The sequence below is a fragment of the Halichoerus grypus genome, chromosome X (assembly GCF_964656455.1).
Source record: "Halichoerus grypus chromosome X, mHalGry1.hap1.1, whole genome shotgun sequence".
NCBI classification, from domain to species: Eukaryota; Metazoa; Chordata; class Mammalia; order Carnivora; family Phocidae; genus Halichoerus; species Halichoerus grypus.
The window spans coordinates 70871995-70892876 of record NC_135727.1 but is presented as its reverse complement, the minus strand read 5'-3'; the positions used below and the strand labels follow the sequence as shown (position 1 = coordinate 70892876).

The 20882-nt window shown below is 37.3% G+C and overlaps 1 protein-coding gene across 1 annotated transcript in view; it reads right to left on the bottom strand.

Moving 5' to 3' along the window:
- TEX11 (testis expressed 11) overlaps nucleotides 1-20882 on the bottom strand; it is a 299675-nt gene that overhangs the window by 191694 nt on the left and 87099 nt on the right. Inside the window, exons 10-11 of the mRNA XM_078065032.1 lie at nucleotides 8922-8976; nucleotides 5825-5920 (exon numbers count right to left, since the gene is read on the bottom strand). Of these exons, the coding sequence (XP_077921158.1) occupies nucleotides 5825-5920; nucleotides 8922-8976 (151 nt within the window). The remainder of the gene's footprint in view (nucleotides 1-5824; nucleotides 5921-8921; nucleotides 8977-20882) is intronic.

The window sequence follows — 20882 nt, the reverse complement described above, 5'->3', positions numbered from 1 at the left end:
CAGCCAGAAGGGAGTGGCATGATATATTCAACATGCTGAATGGGAAAAATCTGTAGCTAAGAATACTGTATCCAGCAAGGCTATCATTCAGAATAGAAGGAGAAAGAGTTTCCCAGACAAACAAAAACTAAAGGAGTTCGTGACCACTAAACCAGCCCTGCAAATAATATTAAAGGGAACTCTCTGAGCAGGAAAGAAAGACCAAAAGTGGCAAAGGTTAGAAGGGAAAAGAGAAAATCTCCAGAAACAATGACAAAACAAGGAATAAAACGGCACTGAATACATTTCTATCAATAATAACTGTGAATGTGAACAGACTAAATGCTCGAATCAAAATACAGGGCATCAGAATGGATAAGAAAACAAGTCCCATCTATATGCTGCCTACAAGAGACTCATTTTAGACCTAAAGACACCTGCAGAATAAAAGTGAGGAGAAGGAGAAACATCTACAGCACAAATGGATATTAAAAAAAAACAGAGTAGCAATATTTATATAAGACAAACTGGACTTTAAAACAAAGACTATAGCAACAAAGAAGGGCACTATGTAATAATAAAGGGGACAATCCAGCAAGAAGATCTAACAATTTTAAGTATTTATGCACCCAACATGGGAGCACCCAAATATATAAAACAATTAATCACAAACACAAAGGAACTCATTGATAATAATACAGTAATAGTAGGGACAGCAATGGACAGATCAGCTCACAGCAATGGGTAGATCATCTAAGCAGAAGAACAACAAGGAAAGAAGGGCTTTGAATGACGCACTGGACCAGATGAACTTAACAGATATATTCAGAACATTCCATTCTAAAATACCAGAATACACATTCTTTTCAAGTGCACATGCAACATTCTCAGAATAAATCACATATTAGGTCATGAAACAGGCCTCATCAAATACAAAAAGGCTGAAATCATACCATGCGCCTTTACTGATAGCAATGCTATGAAACAACAAGTCAACCACAAGAAAAAATTTGGAAAGACCACAAATAAATGGAGGTTAAACAACATTCTACTAAACAATGAATGGGATAACCAGGAAACCAAATAACAAACAAATGAGATTGAAAACATGACAGTACAAAAGCTTTGGGATGCAGCAAAAGTGGTTCAAAGAGGGAAGTATATAGCAATACAGATCTACCTCAAGAATCAAGAAAAGTCTCAAAACACAACCTAACCTTACACCTAAAGGAGCTACAGAAAGAACAACAAAGCTTAAAGCCAGCAAAAGGTAGGAAATAATAAAGATTAGAGCAAAAATAAATGATAAACTAAAAACACAATAGAGCAGATCAATGAAACCAGTACCTGGTACTTTGAAAAAATTAATAAAATTTGGGGCGCCTGGGTGGCTCAGCTGGTTAAGCATCTGCCTTCTGCTCAGGTCATGATCCTGGAGTCCCAGGATAGAGCTCCATGTCAAGCTCCCTGCTCAGTGGGGCATTCTGCTTCTCCCTCTCCCTCTGCTCCTCCCCCCACTCATGCTCGTGTTCTCTCTCTGCATCTCTCTCTCAAATAAATAAAATTTTTAAAAAATTAATAAAATTGATAACCTCTATCCAGACTTATCAAAAAGGGAAAGGACCCAAATAAATGAAATCACAAATGAGACAGGAGAAATAACCAACACCACAGAAATACAAATAATTATAAGAGAATATGATGAAAAGCTATATGCCAACAAACTGGATAACCTGGAAGAAATGCACAAATTCCTAGAAACATATAAACTATCACAACTGAAACAGAAGAAACAGAAACAGAAAACTTGAACAGACTGATAACCAGCAAAGCAATTGAATCAGTAATCCAAAAACGTCCAAGAAACAAAAGTCCAGGGCCAGATGGCTTCACAGGGTAATTTTACCAGACATTTAAAGAAGAGTTAATACCTATTCTTCTCAAACTATTCCAAAAAACAAAAAAGGAACAAATTCATTCTATGAGGCCAGCATTACTCTCATTCCAAAACCAGATAAGACCTCCACTAAAAAAGAGTACTACAGGCCAAGATGCCTGATGAACATGAATGAAAAACTCTCAATAAAATACTAGCATACTGAATCCAACAATACATTAAAAAAGTCATTACCATGATCAAGTGGGATTTATTCCTGGGCTGCAAGGGTGGTTCAATATTCACAAATAAATCAAGGTGATATACCACATTAACAAAAGAAAAGATAAGAACTATATGATCTTTTCAATAGATCCAGAAAAAGCAGTTGACAAAGTACAACATCCATTCATGATAAAAACCCTCAACAAAGATTTAGAGGGAACAAACCTCAACATAATAAAGGCCATGTACGAAAAATCCATAGCTAATATCATCCTCAGTGGGGAAAAACTGAGAGCTTTTCCTCTACAGTCAGGAACAGGACAGGGATGTCCAGTCTCACCACTGCTATTTAACATAGTACTGAAAGTCCTATCCTTAGCAATCAGAACATAAAAAGAAATAAAAGGCATCCAAATCAGCAAGGAAGAAGTCAAACTTTCACTATTTGCAGATGACATGATTCTCTGTATAGAAAACCCAAACGGGGCGCCTAGGTGGCTCAGTCGTTAAGCGTCTGCCTTTAGCTCAGGTCATGATCCCAGGGTCCTGGGATTGAGGCCCACATCGGGCTCCCTGCTCAGTGGGAAGCCTGCTTCTCCCTCTCCCACTCCCCCTGCTTGGGTTCCCTCTCTCACTGTCTCTCTCTCTCTAATAAATAAATAAATAAATAAATAAATAGAAAGAAAACCTGAACAACTCCACCAGAAAATTGCTGGAACTGATAAACAATTTCTGTAAAGTCACAGGGTACAAAATCAATGTACAGAAACCTGTTGCATTACTATATACCAATAATGAGGAAGCAGAAAGATAAATTAAGAAAACAATCCCACTTACAATTGCACCAAAAACTACCTAGGAAACATCCTAGCCAAAGAGGTAAAAGACCTGTACTCTGAAAACTATAAAACACTGATGGAAGAAATTGAAGATGACACAAAGAATGGAAAGACATTCCACGCTCATGAATTGGGAGGACGAATATTATTCAAATGTCTGTACTACCCAAACTGACCTATACATTTAATGCCATCCCTATCAAAATACCACCAGCATTTTTCACTGAGCTAGAACAAACAATCCTAAAACTGTATGGAACCACAAAAGACCCAGAATAGCCAAAGATACCTTGAAAAAGAAATGAAAAGCTGGAGGCATCATAATTCTGGACTTCAAGTTATATTACAAAGCTGTAGTGATCAAAATAGTATGGTACTGGCACAAAAATAAATACACAGATCAATGGAACAGAAAAGAAAAAAACCCAGAAATGAACCTACAACTATATGGTCAATTAAACTTCAACAAAGCAGGAAATAATATCAAATGGAAAAAAGACAGTGTCTTCAACAAACGGTGCTGGGAAACCTGGACAGCCACATGCAAAAGAATGAAACTGGACCACTTTCTTACACCATACACAAAAATAAATTCAAAATGGATGAAAGACCTAAATGTGAAACAGGAAACCATCAAAATCCTAGAGGAGAACACAGGCAGTAACCTCTCTGACATCAGCCATAGCAACTTCTTTCTAGTTATGTCTTCTGAGGCAAGGAAAACAAAAGCAAAAATAAACTATTGGGACTTCATCAAAATAAAAAGCTTCTTCACAGCAAAGGAAACATCAACAAAACTAAAAGGCAACCTACAAAATGGGAGAAAATATTTGCAAATGACATATCTTATAAAACTCAACACCCCAAAACCAAATAATCCAATTTAAAAATGGGCAGAAGACATGAATAGTCATTTTTCCAAATAAGATATACGGATGGGCAACAGACACATGAAAAGAAAACAACAGGTGTTGGCGAGGATGTGGGAAAAGGAACCCTTCTACCCTTCCCTGTTGGTGGGAATGAAAACTGGTTGCAGCCACTCTGGAAAACAGTATGGAGGTTCCTCAAAAAGTTAAAAATAGAACTACCCTAGGATCCAGCAATTGCACCACTAGGTATTTACCCAAAGAACAGAAAATACTAATTTGAAGGGATATATGCACCCTTATGTTTAACAGCATTACTTACCATACACCAGATACTGAAATAGACCAAGTGTCCCTTGATTGATGAATGGATAAAGAAGATGTGGTATATATACAATGGAATATTATTCAACCATAAAAAAGAATGAAAACTTGCCATTTATAATGACGTGGATAGAGCTAGAGAGTATTATGCTAAGTCACAGAAAGATAAATACCATATGATTTCACTCATATGTGGAATTTAAGAAACAAAGCAAATGAGCAGAAGGGTAAAAAAGGAGAGGCAAACCAAGAAACCAGACTCTTAACTATAGAGAACAAACTGATGTTACCAGGGGGAAGGTGGATGGGGGATGGGTTAAATAGGTGATAGGGATTAAGGAGTATACTTGTGATGAGCACCAGGTGTTGTATTGGAAGTGTTGAATCACTATATTGTATACCTGAAACTAATATTACACTGAATGCTAACTGACTGGATTTAAATTAAAACTGAAAAAAAAGTATCAGTATAATTATTTGCCTTATTAATAAGTAAAATACATTGATCCTAAATGAATCTCTTTTTTTATTTAAAGATTTATTATTCTTAAGCAATCTGTACACCCAACGTGGGGGCTCGAACTCACAACCCCAAGTCCAATAGTCACAGCTCCACCCACTGAGCCAGCCTAACACCCCTAAATCTCTTTGTAAATGGTCATCACCCTATCAATATTCTTTGTCCAGGAGGGTAAAGGCATATATGTGTGAATGTATGTATGAACATGAGATGAAAGTGAACCACTAACGTTTTTTATTTGTTTATTTATTGATTGATTTTTTTAAGTAGGCTCCATAGCGTGGAGTTCAATGCGGAGCTTGAACTCAGGACTCTGAGGTGAAGACCTAAGCTAAGATCAACAGTCGGACACTTAACCGACTGAGCCACCCAGGTGTCCCCCCACTGATATTTTTTAAACAAAATCCCATTATCTGCCTGTTTTATCACCATTTCCTTCTTTATCCTAAAATCTAACAGCAGAGAGAACACTTTCTGTTCCATGCAAAAGACAATTTTTTCAAAAAATCTGTTGTTGAGGTGTATTTTAATTTTTCCTTTCTGTGCAGAACAGATCGAAACAATCTGATGCTATAAAAAAATCCCAAGGATGTTTCTTTGTTTTACTGAAGTATAATTAACAGAGCGTTATATTCGTTTCAGGTGTAAAACACAGTGATTCCACAATTCTATACATTACTCAGTAGTCACCACAATAAGTGTAGTCATCATCTATCACCAAACGACGTTTTTACCATCTTATTGACTATATTCTCTATGCTGTACTTTTCATCTCCATGACTTTTTTATTTTGTTACTGGAAGTCTGTACTTCTTGAATCCCTTTATCTATTTCGTCCATCCCCCTACCCACCTCCCCTCTGGCAACCTCCTGGGAAAAAAAAAAAAGAAAGAAAGAAATAGGGCTCTTAATGTGAGAAAAGCATTTTTGTTTTATCTGGTATCTTCTGTGAATTGCCACTAAATCAAAGCAATTTAATTATACTTTATTTTTTACTAAGTATAAATAATACCATCATTTTCTTTTTTACTTCTAATTCTCCATTATAATGTGATCTGCATATCATAAAAAAATAAAGAGCAAATAATTAAGTAAAAGCAGGAATACTGAAGCAAATGTCTAGATTTCAAAATGTGAATCAAAGCTCTAAAAAATTCATTAAGTTAATTTCCAAAGGAGAAACCTCTCATACCTTGTTTGCTAGGTTTATAGCACTGAGAGCCTTATCATAATATTCTTTGTCACCCCAATCCAAATAAGCAGTGGCTAGTAACCGCAGAACTTTAGCCTGTAATTAAAAATAGAAAAAGCACTCAGGTGAGGGTTAAATTGCAGTTAACAGTTGACCAGCACTTACACAGTGACAGGCATCTTCTCAAACTTAAGCTATTTTTATGAAATAGCATTTCCTTAGGTAGCCACATAGTCTTGGGATATGTCTCATCATTATGCTACCCACACCAAATACTGTCTAAGAATTTTATAACAACTGTGTTAATATATTTTTAACAGTGTTTTAGCATTGAAGTTCTTTATTATCCCCACTCTACAAATAAAGGAAACAATAGCACAGCACTATTTAATTTACTCATCTTACAACCTACTGTACAGGTAGCATTGCATTAGGCCTCCATCAAAAAAGATAAATAGAAAGACATAATTGCTCTCTCAAAGACTTTACAGCCTAGTTGCAATTAACCAATTAGACCAAGAGCACATATACCATCATTTTATAGGAACAGATATGCTTTCCTATAGAGGTTTCTCCCAACTCAGCTAAGTTTTAAAATTAATATGTATTGCTGAATTAAGTCTGTTTCTCCAGCCAGGTTTATATTGATAAGGGGAGTAACTCTAAACAGCATTTATTTAACTACAGATTTAGATTTTGAAAAGAAGAGCTCTATTTCAATGAAGAATCTGCCTCTAAATATAATGAGGACAGTAGGACCAGGCAAAGATAATCTTAACATATTAGAGCTCTGTAAATCCAGAGAAACGATACTTAGGGTGTTCTATTTCTGAGTTTTTTAATTCAAAAACTAAGATGGATCAAATAAGATGTGTACAATATACTTAATATCATTACTATTATTATGGAACAACTCTCAACTTATAAACTTCCCCAGAGGACTTTTATGGAGTAAATATGGCATCTCTGAGAAAAACTCTAACTATTTTGTAATAGTAAAAGGGTCAAATAATCAGAAAGATCTAACAAAATGAATGAATCTCAAAACCATTATGTTAAGCAAAAGAAGCCATACACAAAACAGTAGATACTATATGATTCCATTTATACAAAGTCCAAGAAAAAACAAAAATAATCTACAGCCACAGAAGTCAGAACAGTGGTTTTATCTTGGGGGTATGAATGGCAATCAACCAGAAAGGGCCAAGGGAACTTTTGGGGGTCATGGAAATTTCTGTATCTTGATCTACGTGGTTGTTACAAGATTATCTAGATATATTAAAATTCATCAGGCTGTACACTTAAGATTTGTGCAATTTAATATATATATAAACTATACCTCAATAAGGTACTGCTAGCACGAAAGAAAAACTACTTCATAAACTACTTCATAATCTTACCTCTCCATAATTCACAATAGAAATATTACATTTTAATCACACGGTTAACTCCTATACTCTTCCTCCTTACCTTCTCCTCCATCTAGATCCCTTGCCTGGTATCCCCTTCTCCCTTCATTTTCACTGTATGGATCCCATCTACTTTTCAAGGCCATCCTACCAGAAGGCTTCTTCAACTTCTCTAGCCAACCCTGACATTCCCCTTTACTGTACCACACAGTTTATCACTTATTTTTTCCCAAATCACTTATACTAGTTTTTAAAATCTATTTTTGAAACTTTAACTGAAGTATACATTAAAAAAGTTCAAAAATCTCAAGAGCACAGCTCCGAATTTTCACAAAATGAACACATGTATGTTAACAACACAGAAATCAAGAAACAGAACATTAGCAGCAACAGGTTCACCTGAAGACTCTCTTCAGACACTATTCCAAACAAGAGTAACCAATTACCTGTCTTCCAACACCATGTACATTAGCTCTACTTGCTTTGGCATTTATATTTATAGAGTCATACAGTATGCACTACTTTATAAATTGTTTTGTTTACTCAACATTGTATGTGAGAACATCCATACTGTTGCAATTACTGTAGCTCATTTATTCTCATTCCTATATAACATGCCATGATGTGACACTATAACAATGTTTTTATTATTTTTAATTGTGTTAAAATACACATAAAATTGACCCTCTTAATCATTTTTAAGTGTATGGTTCAGTAGTATTAAGTACATTCACACTGTTGTGCAACCATTACCATCATATATCTCCATAACTCTTAATCTTGCAAAATTGAAACTCTCTGCCCATTAAACAATAGCTCCCCCAAAGTTCTCCTCCCTCCAAACTCCTGCAACCACCATTTTACTTTATGTCTCTATAAATTTTACTACTCAAGATAACCTCATTTAAGTGGAATCATACAGTATTTGTCTTTTTTTTTTAACTTTTTTTTATTGTTATGTTAATCCCCATACATTACATCATTAGTTTTCAGTATTTGTCTTTTTGTGAATGGCTTATTTCACTTAGAATAATATCCTCAAGGTTCATCTATGTTGTAGCATGTGTCAAAATTTCCTTCTGTTTCAAGGCTGAATATTATTCCATTATATTCACTTGTATTAGTTTTATCCTCCAAACATAAGCTTGTTAAGGGTAGAAGTCATGTTTTATACTTCTCTGTTATTCCCCATCTATCACATTGCTATATATATATATAGGTATTTAGTTATATTTTGATTAAGATACTGTAAAGGTAAGAAGCAAAGATGGATTTTCAAACAAAATTCCATTTTGCTATGGCATATATTAAATTACTTTTACACTGGATTTATTTACCTAATCATATTTTACTTGATTAAATATTAAAATTACCTTTCATACCAAGCACACTCTATATGGTTAGGGAAAAACCTAAAAATTTTAACATGCAATAATAAAATCTAAAATTTACATAGCTCAACACTGTTCCAAGCATTTCCATATGTTAACTCTTGGGTACAAGAATCTACCTGCATTGTAGATTATACTAGTATATCAATTTTACAGAAACTAATACACGGAGATATTAATGATGTGCCCAAAGGATAATTTTACTCACAAAGTGGGGACAGACTATTATAGTTTAATAACAATAACACAAAATATATTTCTTCAACCTACTTCTACAATATTTAACATGATCCTTACCAGCATTTCTGGCTCAACAGAACTTTTATCCATCTTCCCGATATCATAGCTCTGGCTATCATTAAAAAAGGAAAAAGAATACATATTCATTTCAAATTATATTTTTAAGATTATGTATCACTAAGAAGACATGGTATAATTATACTTTATTCCAACTTTTCTGTTTTGCACTACAACACATTATTAGTCTATTAATATATGAATATCAAATATATAAAGCAATTCTTTCAAACAGTAGACAACCACAATTTCCTCAGGATGTACTGCCAACAAATTAACACTGTATTATTATTCTTTTCCATTTGGATATATGTGGTATATAGTGCTTTGTGTATACTATATATATATATATATATACATATATATATATATATATAGCATTTTACTGCATTTAAAACTAGTTTACGTGTATATACAACCTCTTACTCAATGAGCACATTTTAAAGTAAGAAATACGAATATATTTGTAAAATAAAACAAATACAGGAGTTTTTACAGAAACAAACGCTTTAGCAATATTTATTAAGCTTCACAACACCCTTGTGAGGCACTATTAGTTCTATTTTACAGCTGAATTGAGCAATTTAGCAGTTAAGTGATTTCTAATATTTCCTAGATTGGTACTGAAAATAAATGAGAGTGAGGGGTTGGGGAGTAGAGAAATTTGATTTTCAGTCTATGCTTTAATTAGCAAACCATATTATCCATGGGACATTCTGATAACCACAAATAATATTATCAGCATGAGCCTCAGGGTTTCAAAACCTAAAACCTAAAACGCAAAACAAAGATTATTCACCATAAGATTGGTATTCCAAGGAAAGATGTCAATAAAATTTTGGTGAACTGAACTAAACTGAAGACGGTACTTTGAAATATTCCTTTTAAAAAACTCTGAAAGACTCAGAATTGCCAAACTGAGTTTTCAGATCACTAGCAAGGATGTAACACTGGCCTAGTGATCCTAAGCCCTATCTCACAGAGGTCTCCTTTGGTACATTAAACCTACTTCCAGTTTTTAAAAGAACCAATGAGGATGAAACTTCTGCAATGGTGGTATAATCTTGGACCCTCTCCCCAATGAAACAACCATTTGCCTGGAAAAATCATTACAACAGACAACCAGGTAAAGTCTTTGGAAATTTTCCCAAGGGCATATGGCAAATGGAAAAACATTTATTTAAAACAACAACAACAACAACCAAATCTCAGTGAGAACGGTGAGAGTCTGTGGCATTTGAGTCACAATCTGCCCCTGTCCACGCCAGCTCCCCGTGATGAAAACTACTCCAGATGGGTGCTGTCAAGAAGGGAGTAATTCCCTTTCCATGCAGCTCCTAGACTCTTAGGCCATGGTTTCACCTAGCAGGGGCAGGCTGCCGGCCTCTCTTATCCTCCCCAGGCCTGTGTTGTGGAAGTGCAATTCTGGGCAGGCACAATTAGAGGACTGGGTCTTCCTTTCCCCACTCAGTTCTCACTCTTACGGTAAGGGCTCAACCTCAGGCGCGACAGGTCAAGAATACTGGGACCCTGATGATCTTCACCCAGACTGTCTCATTAAGCAGTGGTTCCATGCCAGGAGCGCCTGCTAAGAAGATCAGAGGCGACCAGTCCCCCCACAACACCCACTCTCACGCCAAGAGAAGCAGGCCATGCTCTTGCCACCAACTCCAGTAGTGTGGCACAAAGGTCCGCCCCAGCGGGGAAGAAATAGGCAATAAAGAAAACAGAGCTCAGCATCTCTGCCTGAGAGGACTGACTTATTTGGAATGGAGCAAGAAGTTCCTGCCCAAGGCACTGTCAAAAACAAGGGAGATCTTGGTGGTGAGCAATGAAGAGGGGGGTGGTAGCTCTGTGATAATAGTATCAACAAGTGAAACAGCAGACCAGCCAGAATTTTAACAGAGAGAACCAGGGAAAGAGGCAGCCAAGAAGAATAATCCGGGAGGTCACACTCACCCCTGGAGATACAGAAGGCTACGCATATTCGCTAGGCTGCACCCACCCAGGAGGGATCAGAAGGAGAGACGTGGAGCAGACTAGAAAGCATTCCTCAAGGCACACACAAATACATCAGCCAAGAATCCAGAGCCTCAGTGGCTCAAGGGGCTTAAGCAGAACCTCTTACCAAACACTGAAAATGTAGCTACTCTGATCCAAGGTAATGGTAAGGAAGCCAAGCTTAAAAATCAAATCACACTTCCAGTTTTCAGTTCCACACGTAAGGAACTTGGAAGTCACTACTTCGTCCTAACAAGTAAAAAGCTGAAAAGACTAAAAAATCAACAACTGTACTTGGATCCATAAGAGAGGGGAGGACAAAGGGCAAACCACTGTCTCTCCACCCAGCCCCCCCACTGGAGAGATGGACAGGCAAAATACAAGGAATTGTGGCTTACCACAGGAGGGACTCACCAGTGGAAACTGCCAGGGGAAGTAGTGCTGAGGCAGGAAATTATGAACTATAATTGACAGGTTGCTGGAGGCTCGTTGTGAACGAGTCTGAGAATTTAAAACTCCGGGACGACATAGTCTTAGGGGCATACCCACCATATTGTCAGATTTATCTCCAGAAGCTCAAGATTCCCACAGTAAATATCAGAGAAAATCCCCTTGGGCTTTGTCAGGAATTAATGATAAGGAACCAATCTGTTCTTCTTAATAAGGCCTGTCTTCAGGGGAAACTAGTTAACTAGAGCCCACCTCCTGGGGTATTATCAGAGCCCAACTTACCTGGGGAAGAGATATACTCAACCCTAGACTACTCTAGCCATGGTATACCACACCTAAGGGTGGAGAAAAAAACTGCGAACACTTGTGAAGTTCACAGTTCAAAGGCATACATACACTCACCAAAAGACTAAGAACTAAACGTAGGACTAACCCAACACCTAACCACCACATTACTAAAGGTCTATTTATAGCAGTTCCTTTTACCCAGTACAACATGTCAAGCTATCAGGAAAAAGTTACACGGGGGCGCCTGGGTGGCTCAGTCGTTAAGCGTCTGCCTTCGGCTCAGGTCATGATCCCAGGGTCCCTGCTCGGCAGGAAGCCTGCTTCTCCCTCTCCCACTCCCCCTGCTTGTGTTCCTGCTCTCGCTATCTCTCTCTCTGTCAAATAAAGAAATCTTTAAAAAAAGAAAAGAAAAAGAAAAAATTACACGGAATACCAAAAAGCAAAAAAACACAATTTGAAGAGACAGAGCAAGCACTGGAACCAGACATGGCAAGGATATTAGAATTATTAGTTCAGGAATCAAAAATAAGACACAAGGGCAATGTAAGTAGAGAGATGGAAATCCTAAGAAAGAACCAAAAAGAAATGCTGGAAATAAAAAAGACTGTAAACGACATGAAGAATGTCTTTGATGGGCTTTTTAATAAACTGGACACGGCTGAGGAAACAATCTATGAGTAGAGGATATATCAGCAGAATCCTTGAAAACAGAAAAGCAAAGAGAAGAAAGATTGAAAAAAAAAAAACAGAACAGATTATCCAAGGATTATAGGACACCTACAAAAGGTATAATGTAAGTATAATGGGAATAAAATAAGGAGAAAAAACAAAGAAACACAAGAAATATTTGAAACAATAATGACAATTTCCCCCAAATTAATGTCTGATACCAAACCACAAATCCAGGAATCTCAGAGAACACCAAGCAGTATAAATACCAAAAAAATTACAACTATGCATTCCAAATTACAGAAAAACAAAGATAAAGAAAAAACCCTAAAGCAAGCTAGAGGAAGAAAACACCTTATCTATAAAAGTACAAAAATAAGAATAACACCCAACTTCTCAGAAACCACGCAAGCAAGAAGAGAATGGAGTGAAACATTTAAAGTGTTGAGAGAAAAATACCACCAACCTAGAATTCCGAACCCTAGGAAAATATCATTCAGAAGTAAAGGAAAAATAAAGATTTTCTCAGATAAACAAAAACTGAGGGAATTTGTGGCTAGTAGACTGGCCTTGCAAGAAATGTTAACAGAAGTTCTTCATACAGAAGGGAAATAATATAGGTCAGAAACTTGGATCTATATACAATAAGGAAAAGCATCAAAGAAGGAATAAGTGAAAGTAAAATAAGGACTTTCATTTTTCTTACTCTTAACTGATCTAACAGAAAACAATTTATTTGAAATAATAGCAACGATGTATTCCAAGTATACATGCTTAATTTATATATCTTATGTATATATGTGCTTAGAATAAAGTAAAACAAATGACAGCAATGATACAAATAGATGGGAGGAATTCTGAAGAATTCTTACAAATTCTTACAAAGCATTCACACATGGGTAGTACCCATGAAGTGGTACAGTGTTATCTGAAAGTAGACTTGGATCAATTGTAAATGTACACTGCAAACTCTGGGGCAGCCACTAAAAAAGTTTAAAAAAAAAAAAAAGAAGGGGCGCCTGGGTGGCTCAGTCGTTGGGCGTCTGCCTTCGGCTCAGGTCATGATCCCGGGGTGCTGGGATCGAGCCCCGCATCGGGCTCCCTGCTCGGCGGGGGGCCTGCTTCTCCCTCTCCCACTCCCCCTGCTTGTGTTCCCTCTCTCGCTGTGTCTCTCTCTGTCAAATAAATAAATAAAATCTTTAAAAAAGAAAGAAAGAAAGAAAGAAAGAAAGAAAGAAAGAAAGAAAGAAAGAAAGAGAGAAAGAATAGAAAGAAAGAAAACAAAGAAAGAAAGAAAGAAAGAAGTGGGTGCCTGGCTCAATTTTTTTTTTTTAAGATTTATTTATCTTGAGAGAGAGAGAGCACCTTAGCAGGGAGAGGGGCAGAGGGAGAGGAAGCGAGAGAATCTCAAGCAGACTCCCCAGTGACCAAGAAACCAACTCGGGGCTCAATCTCACGACCCTGAGATCAAGACCTGAGCTAAAATCAAGAGTCCAATGCTTAACTGACTGAGCCACCCAAGCACCCCCATGCAGCTCTTGATTTCAGGGTTGTGAGTCTGAGCCCCATGTTGGGTGTAGAGATAACTTAAAAATAAAATCTTAAAAAAAGTAGTATAGGGATGCCTGGGGTGGCTCAGTCGGTTAAGTGTCCAACTCTTGATCTCGGCTCAGGTCATGATCCCAGGGTCTTGAGATCAAGCCCAGCCTTGGGCTCCATGCTAAGCATGGAGTTGGCTTGAGATTCTCTCTTTCTCCTTCTCCCTCTGCCCCTCCCCTTACCACCCCTCTCTCACTCTCTCAAAATAAGTAAATAAAATCTTTTATTTTTTTATTTTTTAAAGATTTTATTTATTTATTTGACAGAGAGAGACACAGTGAGAGAGGGAACACAAGCAGGGGGAATGGGAGAAGGAGAAGCAGGCTTCCCGCTGAGCAGGGAGCCCGATGCAGGGCTTGATCCCAGGACCTTGGGATCATGACCTGAGCCAAAGGCAGACGCTTAACGACTGAGCCACCCAGGCGCCCCAAATAAAATCTTTTAAAGAAAGAGAGGTATAACGTATATGCTAAGAAAGGAGAGGAAAATGGAATCATAAAATACTCAACTAAAACCACAAAAGTCCTCTCCCTCTCTGACAAATAAATAAAATCTTTAAAAAAATAAATAAAGCCACAAAAGTCAGAAAAAGAGTGGAAGACAGTAGGAAAAACGAACAAGGGCAACAAAAAGAAAACAGTAATGAATATGGTAGATATTAATCCAACTATAGCATCATCACTTTGAATTTCAATTGGTCTAAATACACCAATTAAAAGACGGAGACTGTCTTGCAACAGCATGGATGAAACTAGAGGGTATTATGCTAAACAAAAGTCAATCAGAGAAAGACAGTTATATGATCTCACTCATATGTGGAATTTAAGAATCAAAACAGAGGATCATATGGGAAGGGAGGGGAAAATAAAACAAGATGAAATCAGAGAGGGAGACAAACCATAAGAGACTCTTAATCATAGTAAGCAAACTGAGGGTTGCTGGAGGGTAGAGAGGTTGGGGGATGGGGGATAGGGGATGGACATTAAGGAAGCCACGTGATATAATGAGCACTGGGTATTATATAAGACTGATGAATCACTGAACTCTACCTCTGAAACTAATAATACACTCTATGTTAATTAACTGAATTTAAATATGGGTGCCTGTGTGGCTCAGTCAGTTAAGCGTCTGCCTTCAGCTCAGGTCATGATCCCAGTAACCTGGGATCGAGCCCCACATCGGACTCCCTGCTCAGTGGGGAGCCTGCTTCTCCCTCTCCCTCTGCCATTCCCCCTGCTTGTGCTCTCTGGCTCTCTCTATCTCTCTGTCAAATAAACAAATAAAATCTTTAAAATATATACACAAAAACCCCAACTGAATGTTGTCTGTAAGAAATCCACTTTAAATATAAAGATACACAGAGATTAATGTAAATCTCTGTAAATAGATGAAGGAAAATATACCATGCTAACGCTATCCGAAGAAAGCAAGAGTAGGTATATTAATATCAGACAGCAGAATTCAGAGTAAGGAAAAATATTAGGGATAAAGAAGAGTATAACATAATGATAAAAGGGTCAAATCTCCAGGAAGACCTAACCTAACAATTCTTAATGTGTATGAGCCTAACAGACCATCAAACTGTGTGTGAGGCAAAAACTGATAGAACAGCAAGGAAAAATAGATGACTCTACTATCATTGTTGGATATTTCAATACCCCTCTCTCAGAAATAGAGCAGGCAAAAAAATCAGTAAGAACATAGCTGAAGTCAACAACAGTATCAATCAATTGGATATAACTGACATCTACAGACTAGTACATCCAACAACAGCAAAATACACATTCTTATCAAGCTTATATGGAACATTCACCAAGCTAAACCACATTCTGGGCCATAAAACACACTTAAACAAATTTAGAAGTATAGAAATCATATAAAGTCTGCCCTCAGACCACAACGGAATTAAAATGGAAGTAAATAATGGAAAGATAACTGAAAAATTCTAAAATACGTGGAGATTAAACAATACCCCTCTGTAAATAACACATGGGTCAAAGGAGAAATCTCAAAATAAGTTCAAAAATACTTTGAACTAAATGAAAATGAATACACAACTTAACAAAATGTGTGAGATGCAGCAAAAGCAGTGCTTAGGGAAAAATTTATATCATTGAATATATATCAGAAAAGAAAGAAAGAAAATCTAAAATCAATAATCTAAATTTCCACCTTAATAGAAAAAGACAAGCAAATCAAATCCAAAGAAAGCAGAATGAAAAAAAATGAGAAAAATTAGAGCAGAAATCATAAAATTAAAACAAGAAATCAAAAGAGATCAATAGAGAAAAATCAAGAGGTGCCTGGGAGGCTTGGTTGGTTAAGCCAAGGACTCTTGATTTTGGCTCAGGTCATGATCTCAGGATCCTGGGATGGGCCTGAGTTGGGCTCTGGGCTCAGCAGGGAGTCTGCTTCTCTCCCTCTCCCTCTCCCTGTGCCCCTCCTTTCACTCACATGCTCGTGCACGTGTGCTCTCTCTTTCTCTCTCAAAGAAGTAAATCTTAAAAAAAAAAAAAAACACAGAAAAATCAATGAAACCAACCACTAGTATTTGAAATAATCAGTAAAACTGATAAGCCTCCAGCCAGGCTAACTAAGAAAAAAAGAGAGGACACAAACTATTAATATCAGAAATCAAAGAGGGGACATCACAACACATACCATGAAAATTTAAAAGGGTAATAAAGAAATACTATAAATAACTCTATGCCCACAAATTTGATAACCTAGATTAAATGGACCAATTACTTGAAAAATACAAGCAGCCAAAACTCACACAAAAAGAAATAGTCTAGGGGCACCTGGGTGGCTCAGTCTGTTAAGCATCTCCCTTTAGCTCAGGTCATGATCCCGGGGTCCTGGGATCGAGCCCCACGTCGGGTTCCCTGCTCAGTGGAGAGCCTGCCTCTCCCTCTCCCTCTGCCCCTCCCACCCCTGCTCGTTCTCTCTCTCTCTCTTTCGCTATCTCAAATAAACAAATAAAATCTTAAAAAAAAAAGAAATACTCTAAATAGGCCCATAGATATCAAAGAAAATTGAATAAAAAATTAACAACATTCCAAAACAGAAAGCACCAAGCCCAGATGTGTTCACTGGTAAATTCTACTAAACATTTAAGGAAGAAATTATACCAATTCTCTACAATCTCTTCAGAATAGAAGCAGAAGGAATACTTCCTAACTAACTCATTCTATTAGGCCAGCATTACCCTAATAATACCCAAAACCAGTCAGACATTACAAGAAAACTATGAACCAATATATGTCATGAACATGAATGTAAAATCCTCAATAAAATATTAACAAATCAAACCCAAAATACAATTTTAAAAAACTATACATGATGACAAAGTGAGATTTATCTCAGGTATGCAAGACTGGTTCAACATTCTAAAGCTTCTATGGAGTGACAAGAGATGAGAACAGTCAACATAATATTGCAGGACAGGACTGCCACTACACAATTTCAAGACTTACTATAAAGCTACAGCAACCAGGGCACCTGGGTGGCTCAGTTGGTTAAGCGTGTGCCCTCAGCTCAGGTCATGATCCCAGGGTCCTGGGATCGAGCCCCACATCGGGCTCCCTGCTCAGCAGGGAGTCTGCTTCTCCCTCTCCCTCTGCCCCTCCCCCTGCTTGTGCTCTCTCTCTCAAGTAAATAAAATCTTTTTAAAAAGCTACAGCAATCAAGACAGTACATTATTACAGTCATCAAGGAATTGGCTAAAGAAAATACAAATGGATTAGTGGAACAGAATAGAGAGCCCCCATAAATACATTCAACTGATCTTTGACAAAGGAGCAAAGGCAACAGAACAGAACAAAGACCATCTGTTCAACAAGTGATGCTGGGGGACGCCTGGGTGGCTCAGTCGGTTAAGCGTCTGCCTTCGGCTCAGGTCGTGATCCCAGGGTCCTGGGATCGAGTCCCGCATCGGGCTCCCTGCTCCGCGGGGAGCCTGCTTCTCCCTCTGCCTCTGTCTCTCTCTCTCTCTGTCTCTCATGAATAAATAAATAAAAAAAAAAAAAAAAAAACAAGTGATGCTGGAACAACTGGACATCCAAGAATCCAGACACAGACCTTACATCTTTCACAAAAACTAACTCAAAATGGAACACAGACCTAGACGTAAAGTGCAAAACTATAAAACTTCTAGAAGATAACATAGGATAAAACCTAGATGATCTTGGGTATTGTGATGCCTTTTTATTTATTTATTTATTATTTATTTTTTTAAGTAGGCTCCATGCCCAATGTGGGGCTTGAACTCATGACCCTAAGATCAAGAGTCACATGCTCTACCGATTGATCCACCCAGGTGCCCCTGTGATGCCTTTTTAGATACAACACACCAAGGAAACAATCCATGAAAGAAATAATTGATAAGCTAGATTTCATTAAAATTTAAAACTTCTGAGATGCCTGGCCGGCTCAGTTGGTAGAGCATGCAACTCTTGATCTCAGAGTTGTAAGTTCGAGCCCCATGTTGGATGCAGGGATTACTTAAAAATAAAATCTTCAAATAAATAAATAAAAATAAAATTAAAAACTTCTGCTTTGTGAAAGACAATATTAAGAGAATTAGAAGACAAGCCACAGATTCAGAGAAAATATTTGCAAAAGACACATCTGATAAAGGACTGATATCCAAAATATACAAATAGAACCTCTTAAAACTCAACAGTAAAAAAACAAACAACCTAATTAAACCATGATCCAAAGTTCTTAACAAATACCTCACCAAAAAAGATGTACAGATGGCAAATAAATTTGCCTATGAAAAAATGTTCCACATCTTATGTCATAAGGGAAATGCAAATTAAAACAAAAATTAAATACCAATACATACCTATCAGAATGGCCCAAGTCTAAAACACTAAGTCTAAAACACTGGTGAGAATATGGAGTAACAGAGCTCTCATACACTGCTGGTGGGAATACAAAATTGTACAGCCACTTTGCAAGACAGTTTGGTGGTTCCTTATAAAACTAAATATATGCTTACCATATGATCCAGCAATCACACTCCTTGGTATTTACCAAAAGGAATGGAAAACTTATATCCACACAAAAATCTGCATGTGGATATTTATAGCAGCTTTATTCGTAACTGACAAAACCGGAAGCAACCAAGATGTCCTTCAGTAGGGAAATGGACAAATAAACTATGGTACATCCAGACAGTGGAATATTATTCAGCACTAAAAATAAATGAGCTATCAGGTGCCTGGGTGGCTCAGTCAGTTGAGCATCTGCCTTCGGCTTGGTCGTGATCCAAGGGTCCTGGTATCAGGTCCCGTGTTGGGCTCTCTGCTCAGCGGGGAGCCTGCTTCTCCCTCTGCTCCCCCCCCACCCCGCTCATGGTCTCTCTCTCTCTCTCTCTCTCTCTCCCCAAAAATAAATAAATAAAATCTTTTAAAAATAAATAAATAAATAAATGAGCTATCGAGACAAGAAAACACATGGAGGAAACTTAAATCATTATTACTAAGGGAAAAAAGCCAATCTGAAGCCATACTGTATGATTCCAACTATATGACATTCCAGAAAAGGCAAAACTATGGAGACCAAAAAGATCAGTGGTTGACAGAGTTTGGGGAAGAGAGGGATGAAGAGGCAGAACACAGAGGATTTTTAGGGCAGTGAAACTATTCTGTATGACACTAAAATGCTATAATGGTAGGTATATGTCATCATACATTTGTCTAAACCTGTAGAATATACAACAGCAAGAGTGAACCCTGAGGTAAACTAGAGTTGGGGGATTACGACGTGTCAATGTAAGTTCATCCTTAGAAAAAAAAAAATGTACCATTCTGGGGAGAAATGTTGATTAGTGGGGAGGCTATGAATGTGCGGAATCAGGGGATATGTGGAAAATCTCTGTACCTTCCTCTCAACTGTGTTGTAAACCTAAAACTGCTCTAAAAAACATGTTTGTTTTAAGAAACCAAATTGCACGCATATTTGGGCGGTCTGAGAGATTGTGCACATGCCCAAGGCTGCCCTCTCAGGCATGATCAGAAAGGGAACCTACTAGCTATTAGCCCCTGGCTAATGCAGGGTAAAATAATAAATTCACTGAACTGTGAAACCTCTAAGACAAATACACATCCAACAAGAAAGGGTGAATATCTAACTGGTTAAGTGACCTTAAACACAACCCTTGACCAACAAGTGGCTTATGTGGATGCGAGGTGAAGCCTAGAAAGCCATAAAAAGACAAAAACAAGGGGAAAAACCCTGAGCAGGAACATCAGAGGTCACACACTGTGAGAAAAATAAACTTCACAGGATTAGTCCAGTCAAATAACCAAATAAATAAATGACCAAACAATTAAAATAATAATAAGTTCCATAAAGGTGGGAAACTGGTATCCAGACTTGCTGCAAGATATTATCCAAAATGTCTAGTTTTCAACAAAATATTACAACACATGCAATAAAACAGTAAAGTGGACTTATACAGAGGATAAAAGGAAGGCAATAGAAACTGCCTCTGAGAGGTCCCAGATGTTACAGTTGGTAGAAAAATACTTCAAAGCAACTATCATAAATATGTTTAAAGAACTATAGGAAAGCATATTTAAAGAATTAAAGGAAGGTATGATAACAATGATGCAAATAGAGAATAAGAGTATAACAATTAAATCACAGAAATTATAAAAAAGAACCAAGTGGAAATTCTGAAGTTGAAAAGTACAATAACTGAAATGAAAAATTCACTAGAGAGGCTCAATAGTAGATTTGAGCCGGCAAAAAAAGAATATATAAACTTGGAGATAGATTGGTAGTGATTATACAAATCTGAGGAACAAACAGGAAAAAAAGAGTGGAAAAAAAGAACAGACCTTCAAAGACGTGTGGGACATCATACAGCACAACAACATATGCATGAGAGTACCAGAAGGAGAGAAGCAAGAGAAAGAAATAGAAAATATATTCAAAAAAATA